This window comes from Anabrus simplex, chromosome 2 (assembly GCF_040414725.1).
Source record: "Anabrus simplex isolate iqAnaSimp1 chromosome 2, ASM4041472v1, whole genome shotgun sequence".
Lineage (NCBI taxonomy): Eukaryota > Metazoa > Arthropoda > Insecta > Orthoptera > Tettigoniidae > Anabrus > Anabrus simplex.
Genome location: NC_090266.1, coordinates 376,851,669 through 376,864,464, shown reverse-complemented (window position 1 = coordinate 376,864,464; position 12,796 = coordinate 376,851,669). Strand labels below are relative to the sequence as shown.

Sequence of the window (12,796 nt, the reverse complement as noted above, 5' to 3'; positions counted from 1 at the left end):
AACATTGAACAATGCCATAATACCAGATAAATAAATTAGCTTTTTGTATCAAAAAAATAAAACATTTATATTTTCACAAAATAAAATTCCAATTATCTTTTTAATGAATGTCTCAATAAAAAGATTCAACAGCACACAGTAAACACATCTGTAACAAAATTTAAAATAGGAAATACCAGTATAAAAATATAAAACCGACAGCACAATATTAAAAACTATTACAAAATTTATAGCGTTGGCTAGTAAAAAAACAACAAGCTAGAATATAATACAGAGTGGCTAAGGCAGCTCGATTAGCGTTCCATTGCAATGCACAAATTCTTGTCACATGTTCCCCCTAAAAGACAAAATGTTGACTAGGCAGTAGGTAAATAACATAAAGAGAGATAAGAGGTATCCCAAGCAAAAAAAGTTCAGAACATTTTGAAGCGCACTATATGTATGTAGTTAATGACAGGAGACATTTGCTGCCCAAGGCAATACTGACAATCTTCAAGTTCCCACCTTACTTACAAAGAAACCACAGCAGAAGAAAATCTCTCAAGAAATGAGTGTTCAAAGAAACAGCCAGCGTCTCTCAAACTAATACTCCCAGTCTCGTGGATAAATGAGATAAAAGTTTAATTTTAATTTAATGATATGTTAATTAAAGAGTGAAAAATGAAAACCTACAACCTATTTTACAGTCATTGGCCGGGTCAGGGGTCAGGGATGGAAAGAATGAAGCCCCCATCTTGCAGTGAGGATAGGAATTGTGCCAACTGCCGAGGCCTGTCACACTCTTCTGGGGCAATGATTAATGACTAACAGATCAAATGAAATGATAACAGAGAGTCCTCAAGAAGTGACAACATATGCACTTACATTAGTTCAGAGCTCCATTACATACCTGACTGGAATTTACTTTTCACAACATCAATGAAGCCTAGTTCCAGCTTACTAACTGTAGAAATCTCTCTGGCCCACACATTCATCTGGGGGTACCACACACAGACCTTCCAAATTTTCAGTCAAAATGAAAATCCACAGCCTGTTTCCAGTCAATCGACCTGGTCAGGAATGGAATGAATGAAACCCCACTGAACGACGAGGATAGGAACTGTGCTGGCTGCTGAAGCCTGTCGCATTCCTCTGGGGCAATGATTAATGACTGACAGCTGAAATGAAATTATATTGGAGAGAGTTGCTGGAATGGAAGATAACAGGGAAAACTGGAGTACCCAGAGGAAAACCTGTCCCACCTCTGCCTTGTCCAGCACAAATCTCACATGGAGTGACTAGGATTTAAACCACGGAACCCAGCGGTGAGAGGGCGGCATGCTGTCACCTGAGCCACGGGGGCTTCTGCAAACCTTCAGTATCCTTATCGATTTTGCTCATATTTTTAGACTTCTAGTGAACACTTTAATTCCCTGATAAATGCTGCACAGCACTTATCAGCTGCTCACTAACTGACACCTTAGGCAATCAGCCAGTCAGTTCAGAAACAAGATGCTATACATTCACACATTTCTATTCTAAGGTGATTACTTCAACATTAGTGTCTAAATTTGATTTAGTCTCCTCACCCTGTTTCTTAGCTGGTACAGGACCCCAATTAGCAGAGTTGTTTTTACTTTTGGGAGGAGAACTACCTATTTCACCAGCAGCTGAACTACTCTCACCACTCTTAACTGGGGGAGAGCGATATGTCACAGTGTTATTTTGACCACTTTGAGTTGAGCGATATCCGCTCTCTGAATTACTAGATACCTGGGACTGCTTAGGGGTGATAGTGATTGAAGATGGTATAGAAAGTGGTGTATCAGTCTTAGTTTTTGAAAGAAACTCTATCTTACTACTTGGCTGAGGTAGACGATTGGGTACAGGTAGCCCAGGTTGACTTTGTTGTGAAGTGTTCACCACTGTAATCTCACGCCCAATGTTTCGAAGAGATGAACTGCTCTGGCTACTTGGACTGACTGGCAATCCCTTATAACCTGAATCTTTGTGAGAACTTTTATTTTCTCCAGATTGCCCTTTCTGAGGGCTGGAAATCTTTAACTCACTGCTCTTTTTGGAGGAACTACGATGACTACTTTTTGGCGAAGATAACTTAGAGCTAGTATCACGAGAGTAGCTGGATGTTTTGACTAAGTTGTCCTGCGAAAAATCTTGTGCAGAACCTTTACGGAAATTGAGCAATTTTGACGCAGACTTGTTTGGAGAGGTAAATGTGGATCCCGGTGTCACCTGACTAATTGAAAGACTGTTGGTCAACATTCCTTCTCCATTTTTCAAAAACGACATGTAAGAAGAAGGTGGAGCCAGGTTTGGAGTACTATGTTTCTTTTCTTGGTTCCCAGCATACAAAGGAGCTGTAACAGTAACTGAAGGTGATGGTGATGATGATGATGATGATGCAGACCCTGAAACTAACTTTGTGGATGTTGCAGGTTTCTGCTGCATGCTACTACTGTGCAATGAACTTGCAAGCTGGTTCGTAGGTGATTGTGAAACAGGAGTTATTGATATGTTAGGTCTTTCTTTCATGTAGCTTTGGGAACTAACTGGAAGGGGAATATTGCTGTTATTACCAATGCTATTATTAGGACTAGTAGTGTTGTTAGCACTGCTGTTCGTTCCTGGTAATCGTAAGCCCATCATCTGAGGGAGGTGCAATCCACCAAATAAAGTAGACGATAAATGAGGCATCGTTCCCAAAGTACCCGCAGCAGTTAACTGTCGGAGGAGCTCAGCCTGATATTCATTAAATTGGGCCTGCAACATACTGAGAGCCATTTGAGGGTCAAGTTTGGAATGTAAACTGGCAGCCAATAAATCAGGGTCAGGGAACATAGATGGCAAAGGATACACAGGTGGAAGACTTGGAGGCAAACTAGATGCTAAACCAGATAACAGAGGCATTGCCATTTGTAGTTGCTGCTGCTGCTGCTGTTGAAGTAGTTGTTGCTGCTGTTGCTGTAGTTGTTGTTGAAACTGTACCATCATATCTCTGATCGACGAATTTACAACGCTACTCTTGGGAGTCGAGAAGTCAAACGGAATGTCATCGCCCAGTCGAAGGTTCTTTGTACTGCCTGGAGGGCGACCACGTGGCCGAGGATATACCTGGGTGGATGGAATGCTAGTCCTGACAGGTGACAATGAAGGCTTATCTTGTATCAAAGCACTCTGCTGGCTAGCAAGATGGGGATCCAGAGCCTGTAGGAGAATACCATGATCAGAAGTGGTACGGTAATAAGAGGTCTAATACATACAGATAAAAACTATAACAAAGAAAGTTACAAATTTGGATAAATATGACTAGTAAGAAAAAACAATTTTTTTTTGTAAAAAGAGGAGAGGGAAATAAATAAAGCACATTATTTATAAAAAAGCCTTTGCAAATCAGTTACAGCAAAACACAATTTGTTCATTTGAAAGTAATGTTCAAAACGAAAATATTCAATAGAACAGACATTCCATTACTTGCAACAGCAGTAGAACCCATTGCTATTTCTAACCTACAATTTGGGTCTGTTGCATAAAAATAAGTAAAGTCTGACAAGTGATTACTTCAGGTGATTAGTAAATACTTCTAAGAATAAGCTATTACCTGAAGTCAGTTGAATGAGATCTACCTTTTACTTAAAAGTAAGTACTGGAAAAGTTCTGAAAGAATCAAGTATTTACTTGCACTTGTAAATAAATACTTAACATACCAGAAATTACAGCTGCTGGAGTCAGCTTATTTCGATAGGTTATGACATGCCTCTCAGAAACTGTGTATCAGTGTGAATATAATTAGTAGCAGCAAGCATGTCTTCGAGTGAAGAATTACGTGTAGAAAGTGGATGTCAAAGGCTGATTTTTACCAAGCTGCTTAAAGAATGCACTGTTCTTTTAAACAAATCAGTGATGCCAGGTATTGTGCAGGCTAAAGAAAACGCATGGAAAGACATTACAGAGGATTGTGAAGAATACAGGGAAAAGTATTACTACCAAAAAGTTGAGAAAAATTCTCAATAATATGAAAATAGATGCAAAAAAACTACAAAAATGCAACAGGAAACAAAAAAATTAAGTTACGTGAGTGGAAAAAAAAACTTTTAGAACTTCCAGATTTTGAACACAATCCAGTTTTCAAGAGAATTCCAGGTGGTAGAGCTGTTTGTTCTGGACCAAAAGAAGAGAAGAGAAGAGTATCCCAGGAAACTGGGAAGAAGGGACAATCTCACTACTTTCTCCAACTACAACTGCAGACACTGCGTAACAAATGTTTGGATTGTAAATTCACGAGTCCTGCCATGTCCAAAGTGAGATAAGCACAAACAAGTAGTCCCTTTAGCTACCTTGAAAATATTTAAGAGCTTTCTTCTTGGTTTAAGACAATACTTGTCTTTATTCAACCAAAATAAGAGAGTACTGGAATATTTTTAAGGCACTACTTACACTTTAAGGAAGACCTGAACTGTTTACTCACCTCAATAAGTAAAACCTGGCTTTTACTCAATAAATGATGAATAAGTACTTAAATTACAGCAAGTAAAAGCAAACACTTATTTTTATGCAACAGACACAGTGCCTTTAACCAAAATAAATTATAATTCAGTGTGCTAAAGGTTCTGGGATATGAAGGAATGATGGAATTTTACCCTGAAAAGGGGTTCTGTAATATGCCAGTAAAGCACTGTTAAGTACCAAGACCTCCAGTACAGGAAGAGATTGTCTAACCGATCATACTATGTAGCCAAGTGAATCGTACCATAACGATTTCAAAGAATAACACAGGCAGCACTTCCAGGTCTGTTATGTTCACGTCTTATTTATTTATTTATTTATGAGAACAGTATATTGATATATCATATATATAGTTAACAAATACTCAATTGATGAAAAAAGAATATCATTGATGAAGCCCCTACAGCAGTGTTCCGCAACCTTTGTGCCTTCACAAGGTGAAATGCATGACAGGAACTTTTACATAATATTTTAATTTCTTTTTATTTTACCGCAGTTGCTGTCCTTCACAGACTTGCATTTCATATTCTGGCAGAGCACTGATGAAATAAGATAATGTATGCTTATTCTTTATTACGTGCCAATTTTTTTATGTACCCGAAGGAATGAAATGTAAATGATTTACTCACTTGTGCTATATGGCAGTTTTGCTTATTGATATATTTTTATTACTTGCCTTTATCTCTGTGATATATAGCTCCTAATTTTTATCCTTGCCATATGTTCTGTGTATGTGTTTTCCCAAAACTGCAGGGATAAGCAAAAATTTAATTGCCCTTTATAGTAATATGAGGGAAGATCAAATATAAACAGGATTTTATTTTGTATGTAAATTCATTTATTGAAAAACACAAGGTAATTACAATTTATTTTTCTAAATAGTTCAGTGCTTTGGAAATGCATTTGTCCCAGCGTATGGGCAGCTTTTTTATGCCCTCATTGTAAAATGAACAGGGTTGTGTCACCAGCCAGTTGTGATATCTTCAAATCGTTGCCCTCCTAGAGCTTCTTTAAGTGGTCCGAACAAATGGAAATCGCAACGCGATAAGTCCGGGCAGTAAGGAGGATGATCAAGTGTAGTCCAGTGCATTTCCTGTAGCTTGGAGACAGAGCTGCAGTATGGGGCCACGCATTGTCGTGGAGAAGGATGACCTGTTGAATCGCTTGGTCTCGTCTTTTGCAGCGATATACAACCCTCGCCTTGTCCAACAGCTCTCAGTAGTAAGCAGCACTGATTGTGTGTCGCTCATGCAACAAATCAATCAGCAAAATGCCTTGCCAATCGAAAAAAAAAAAAAAAAAAACCAGTTGCAAGAACCTTGCCAGCTGACAGTTGAGTCTTGGCTTTCACTGGTGCTACCTCCAGTTTCCTCCGCTACTCCTTACTGGCTTGTTTGGATTCGGGAGAGTAGTGGTGGACCCATGTTTCGGTGCAGGTGACGATCCGACTAAAAAATGCATCACCTTCTTCTGCAAACCTTCCTCTAAGCCTCTGACAGACCTCCAAACATCTCAACTTCAGATTTTCGGTGAAAAGGCGAGGGACCCATCTGGAACACACATTACAGAAATGTAGGTCGTTTGTGATGATTGCTTGACAGCTCCCATAACTGATTCCAACTTGTTCTGCAATTTCTGATACTATTAATTCCCATTATATAAATTTCTGATACTGCCGCCCGTAGATCGTCGTAAATAATGTCTTGATTATTATTTATAAATTTCATTTTCCGTATTGATTGGATGCACTATACAGACAAGAAATGTGTTCCACCTATCAATACTTTTATTAATTATAAACGGATTTACATCAGTACCGGTTTCGGCCTTCCACGGCCATCATCAGCTGGTATATTACAATATTGTAGCCATTAGACATATGTCACAAAGATGCTATTATGATTAGATCATCTGGATGTCTAATGGGGTTAAAAATAAAATATATTGTAGTAATGTTTTGTCTATGTGGGGTTAAAATAGTATCTATGATCAATGTGGCAGTGAAGGCTACAGTAAACTAAAACTTATTGAGTATACATTAGACATACTGAGCACATTAAACATATTAAAATACATAAAGCACAGTATAAAACACTTTATAAGTTTAAACACACTAAAATATAAGGTACATGTATATTAAAACACTTATTAAAATTTTGAGAGTTCGTGTTGTATGGAGTTCCTTCTTCAAGCTTCCTTATGGTTCTTGCACTTCTATGTCTATGTTAATTTAGTTGCATAAAGTGATCTTGGAAAATATTCTATTTGGCTGATATATGTCATGTTAATTCGTGGTGAAAACCCTTGTCGTAAAAATTTTTCAAGTACTGTTGTGATTCAACCATTGATATATTTCAGTAAGTTTTGTGACAGACTGCAAAGTCTTGAGTTTTGAAAATTTTTTGATTAAAGGAGTTGTTGGTAGCGACACCTTTCTCGCCTGTATTCGTGTTGTACATATTGCTGTTGTTGTTGTGGAGGTCGTGTAGCGTTGTGTTTGGAAGCTTGCTGTGTACTAAAAAATTTTCAAAACTCAAGACTTTGCAGTCTGTCACAAAACTTAATGAAGTATATCAACGGTTGAATCACAACAGTACTTGAAAAATTTAAGACAAGGTTTTTCACCACAAATTAACATGACATATATCATCCAAACAGAATATTCTCGAAGATCACTTTATGTAACTAAATTAAGATAGACATAGAAGTGCAAGAACCATAAGGAAGCTTGAAGAAGGAAATCCACACAACACAAACTCTCAAAATTTTAACAAGTGTTTTAATATACATGTACCTTATATTTTAGTGTGTTTAAACTTATCAAGTACCGGGCCGCGCAGCTGTGAGCTTGCATCCGGGAGATAGTAGGTTCGAATCCCACTATCGGCAGCCCTGAAAATGGTTTTCCGTGGTTTCCCATTTTCACACCAGGCAAATGCTGGGGCTGTACCTTAATTAAGGCCACGGCCGCTTCCTTCCAACTCCTAGGCCTTTCCTATCCCATCGTCGCCATAAGACCTATCTGTGTCGGCGCAACGTAAAGCCCCTAGCAAAACAAAAAAAAAAAAAACAAAAAAAAAACTTATCAAGTGTTTTATACTGTGCTTTATGTATTTTAATATGTTTAATGTGTTCAATATGCCTAATGTATACTCAATAAGTTTTAGTTTACTGTAGCCTTGACTGCCACATTGATCATAGATACTATTTTAATCCCACATAGACAAAACATTACTACAATATATTTTATTTTTAACCCCATTAGACATCTGGAAGATCTAATCATAGTAACATCTTTGTCACATATGTCTAATGGCTACAATATTGTAATATACCAGCTGATGATGGTCGTGGAAGGCCGAAACCGGTACCGACATAAATCTGTTTATAATAAATAATAAAGTATTGATAGGTGGAACACATTTCTTCTCTGTATAATAATGTCTTTAAGCGCATGATATTTTTTCTGTAATGCTGGTCTGAGGACGGCGATCATGTTGCTGATTTTCCACAAGTTCTCGTCCTTCCCTGAACTTTTTATGCCAGGCAAACACACGCATCCTTGACAATGTTGGATTACCGAACTCTGCAGTCAATCTCTGGCAAATTTCCGCCGCTGTAACTCCTTCACGAGCAAGAAATTTTTATAATTATGTGTTGCGCAGTGGAGGGGTGCACCTGTTGCTCTGACATTGTGAGTGTTACTGACAAAATGGTGGGAAATATTTAACAGCATGCTCTCCCCACTCCTAATGGTCCCGCCTAAGCATAGCAGAAACGCAGGGCCAGTCCTACCAACTGTTGATGTTCAGGAACAAAAATTCCATTTATACTTCATCGACCTTTGTAATATATTGTTTTAGTACTTGTCCCTGTTTGTTGGTACTTCAACTTTATTATTTTCTTCCTATACCAACTCACCAATCCATTGTTAGACCTTCCTTTGAAGAGTATAGGTCCACATCTTGCAATTATCTCAATTCTCTCACAGCTGTACTATGAAGTAGTCTGAAAAATGTAATTGCTGGACATCTTTATTATTTTCTATTATTATTAGACCATTTTATTATTATTATTATTATTATTATTATTATTATTATTAAAGATGGAAAAATTCCTTCAATATGTCCATGAGATTTTTCAAGTTCAAAGCTGGCAAAGACATGGTCTCTTATGGACTTTACCTTCCCAGTTTAGCAGTGAATAACGTTAGATGCTGGTAGATTGAATTTGCAATTGCTAACTCCAAACTAGTATAACTAACCAAAAAGTGTTTCCAATTCCTGTTAGCTTCCATATCTTCTGCAATTGTAGCTTTTAACTCTCCATATGGCTCTGCACTCTTTCCAGTCCTTGCACCCATTACACATTATAATATCTTTGCTGGCATCAAAAGTACCCCATCCTCACCTGTTCCTTCACATGGTGGATACACAGAGACATTCTAATTTCTGCAATCACCAATTCTATCGACATTTTAATTTGGTACATAAATGAAAGTATGTTACATTCCTTGGTTTTCTTGATGAAAATCTCATTTGGCAATACCCATTTTAATTTCTATTAAGAACACAGAAGCTATGTTACTATGCTACCTTTATTTTTCCTGATCAACAATCCCATTTGGTGCTACCACTTTTAATTTCAGTTAAGAATACATAAACTATGTTACTCTATTACATGCTTTGGATTTTCTGATGAATAATCCCATTCAGCTCTACCAATTTTCACCTCTGTTAAGAATACCTCCCACCCTCCAAACTCCTTGCTCCTAGCATTTCTACTCATCTCATGACTTCTTATACTGTACTCATTATTCGATTTGAGTACATAAGTACAAACCACGCCATGGTACATTTTGAGACATAAAAATATAATATGAACGAACTACTCAGTGATGCATATATCCAACCCTGGAACAGAATACCATACCTTCATGACACTGACTCAAAGGAGAACACTTTCAACTCTCTAATTCTGGACTTGTATAACAAACTTGTCCATAAGAGACAGCCAAGAATTACCTGCCCCTATGCCCCATGGCTAACGAGCAAAAGATCTGCTATGGCCAGCTGACATGGTTGCTATACAGTAAATGGTATAGATTCGTGGGAGACAGAGAAGACTTTAAACCGTACAGAATACTTAGAAATAAGCAACTAATTAGAAACAGAACGTACAGCTCCTTCCAGCAGTTAGCCAGAAACAAAACATGATATAGACCTGGAAAAGACTAATCGACCATCTCATTTTACCCAGCAGTAGAGTAGCCAGGATTTCAGTTTGGGGGGGGGGCATTCATCCAGAAATTTATTTTGATAGTTGTCCAAACTTCCATCGTTTAGGTGGTGTAGAATACCTAAAAAGGAAATGAGTGTTCTTGGATCCAAGTAAGAGTGGTGGATTTGTGTGGATTCCGGAGGCCAATAGTAATCTTCTTCTTATTATTCTTCCCCCGCTTTTCCCACACGTGTGGGGTCGCAGGTGCGAACTGCATCGCACATGTGGATTTGTCCCTATTTTATGGCCGGATGACCTTCCCGATGCCAACCCTATATAGAGAGATGTAATCAGTGTTGTGTGTTTCTCTGGTAGTTGGTAGTGTAGTATGTTGTCTGAATATGAATATGTTCGGACAAACACCCAGTCCCCAGCCAGAAGAACTATTCAGATGCGATTAAAATCCCCAAACCAGCCGGGAATCGAACCCGGGACCCTCTGAAACGAAGGCCTCAACACTGATCATTCAGCCAATGAGTCGGACTCCGGAAGCTAATATTAATATGCATTTTATATAAAATGCTTAATAAAAGTACATTAGTTAAAACTCCTGGGGTGTCTGGACTCCTTGGACGACAACCCCCCCCCCCCCTCCGGCTACCGCCATTACTCCCGCCCCAACATAACTGCAGCATTTCATACATTCTGAGTACAAGTGAAATGAATGCAGAAATAAACAGTTTGAGTAAGGATGCAATATTCTGGTTTAGAATAAATACGGTAATGTTATTATAATAATGGTCATGTGATAAGCAATAAAGAAGCGACATTTTATACAAATAATGCGGCCAAGACACACACACACACACACACACACACACACACACACACACACACACACACACACACACACACACACACACACACACACACACACACACACACACGTGTCGAATACAGGTTTCTCATCCTTCTTGTTGTCCATGGCTAGATGATGAAGGCATGAGAATGATGGCCCACTGTGACTCTTTATTTCGACATTATAAACAAACCCTAGATGACACAGACTTCGAATCTAACCGCATCTTAAGAAACCGCACAAAGCAGTTAATCAGAAATAAAAAATGTATATATTTCCGGAATTTAGCTAACAACTTAAATTCTAATCGCGCATGGGACCAACTTAGAGCTCTAGGAATAGGAGAACATCAACAGAGACAGATAACTCCTGACATTCCACTTGACGAACTGAACGATTACTTCAGTAGAATAAATATTCAACCTACCCAAATTAACTGCACCGACTCACCGCCCTCCCCTCCAGCCAATCCACCATTCACATTTCACAGTGTCACAGAAAATCAGGTTAAAAGGCTTTGTACTCGATTAAATCAAAGACTACAGGTGTAGATGATATTCCTATTACTTTTATACATAACATTATGGGTGCTATCCTGCCTATACTGACGCACATACTGAACTACTGTTTACTAAACGGAACTTTCCCTGCTGTCTGGAAAACAGCCAATATTATATCGGTACCTAAAGGCCGGTCTCCACTGATTAACATTTAACAACAACATGTTAAATGTTAAAAGTGTTAAATGTTAACTGGTGATACCAATAGCATGTTAAATGTTAAATGTCAAAAACTGTTTCATTTAACACTGTGTCCACACTTAATAAACATGTTAAACTTGTCATTCGTTGTTTATATACAGGTAGTTCATCATATCAGTTTATGGTAATACATTTAGATGGTGTCTAGTATTTTTAAATAAGGACAATGGACTCAGATGAAGAGGAATTGGCCTTCGTTATTGCCACTGTTGTTTCTTGTTATGATTTAGAAATGCAGTTTTATTAGGCACATTTTCTCCCCTCACTCTGCTCATTGCTTCAAAAGCAAACCACTTTGAAGTATAAACTTCGTCCGCTCCCGACTACCGAATTTTCTGAACTTTCTGCAATTCTCGACTGTACTGGGAGCGGAGGGACGCTAGGTTTTTTTTTTCCGATTTACTCGCGGGAACAATTATAGATATTTTCGAGTTCCAGGAAACTGTCGGCTTTCTTCGCTTTATATCTGTATTCCTCTGATGAGACATCCTACAAATAAGGCCTTTCTATTATATCATTAATTAAGTCCAGAGTAATCTCCTTGCTCTACTCCATTTCTGACTATACATTTTAGTACAGTGCAGAGAGAACGACACACGTGCGTGTACTGTATTTGTAGCTTATAACAAAGAGAAGGAGTGTTGCGGAGTGTTGTAATTACAATCCTACTATATGAGGAGCACGTCGTTTGCGTCGTTTAGGTTATGTGTTGGCATGGAAACATCATGGAAGTTGCCGAAGCTGTGCCGACATCGCACGAACAACGAATTGACTTGACATGTTTTCCACTTGGAGCGGAAAATATGCCAACATGTTAAAAGTGTTAACTCAACATTCTGAGTTAACATGCAAAGTCAATTGGAAGACACAATCACAATATACATGTTAACTGTAACATGTTAAATTTAACATGTTGGTGTTAAATGTTAAACAGTGGAGACCAGCCTTAAGAGTTTAAACCCACAATCACCCTCTGACTATCGCCCTATGTCCATACTCCCTGCGCTTTCTAAAGACTTTGAACGTTTAGTATACGAGGAAGTTCTGGAATACCTAAACGAAAATGCTCTTTTGGACTCTTTGCAATCTGGATTTCAGAAGGGTCACAGTACCACAACAGCACTTTTGAAGGTTACTTAAGACATTAGAAACGCTATGGACAAACGACTGCTCACTATACTTATCCTTCTTGACTTCAGTAGCGCCTTTGACACTATAGTAACTCCGACTATGATAAAGAAAATGGAGCTCCTAAATTTCGACCTGGCTGCGCTTAAGGTTTTCAGTTCTTATTTGAGTAACCGTCAACAGCGTGTAGCAGTAAACGACAAGGCTTCTAAATGGAAAATGAAACTTAGTGTTGCCCCACAGGGCAGTGTTCTACGGCCCCTAATTTTCTGTATTTATATCAATGACATACCATCTGTGACAGGAAATAACACACATTACCTCT

General features: G+C 38.3%; 1 protein-coding gene across 1 annotated transcript in view; it reads right to left on the bottom strand.

Annotated features, from left to right (window-relative positions):
• Positions 1-242: 242 nt before the first annotated feature.
• LOC136863554 (calcineurin-binding protein cabin-1) overlaps positions 243-12,796 on the bottom strand; it is a 609,489-nt gene continuing 596,935 nt past the window's right edge. The window contains exon 35 of the mRNA XM_068225987.1: positions 243-2,961. Within this exon, the coding sequence (XP_068082088.1) occupies positions 1,513-2,961 (1,449 nt within the window). The 3' untranslated portion in view covers positions 243-1,512. The remainder of the gene's footprint in view (positions 2,962-12,796) is intronic.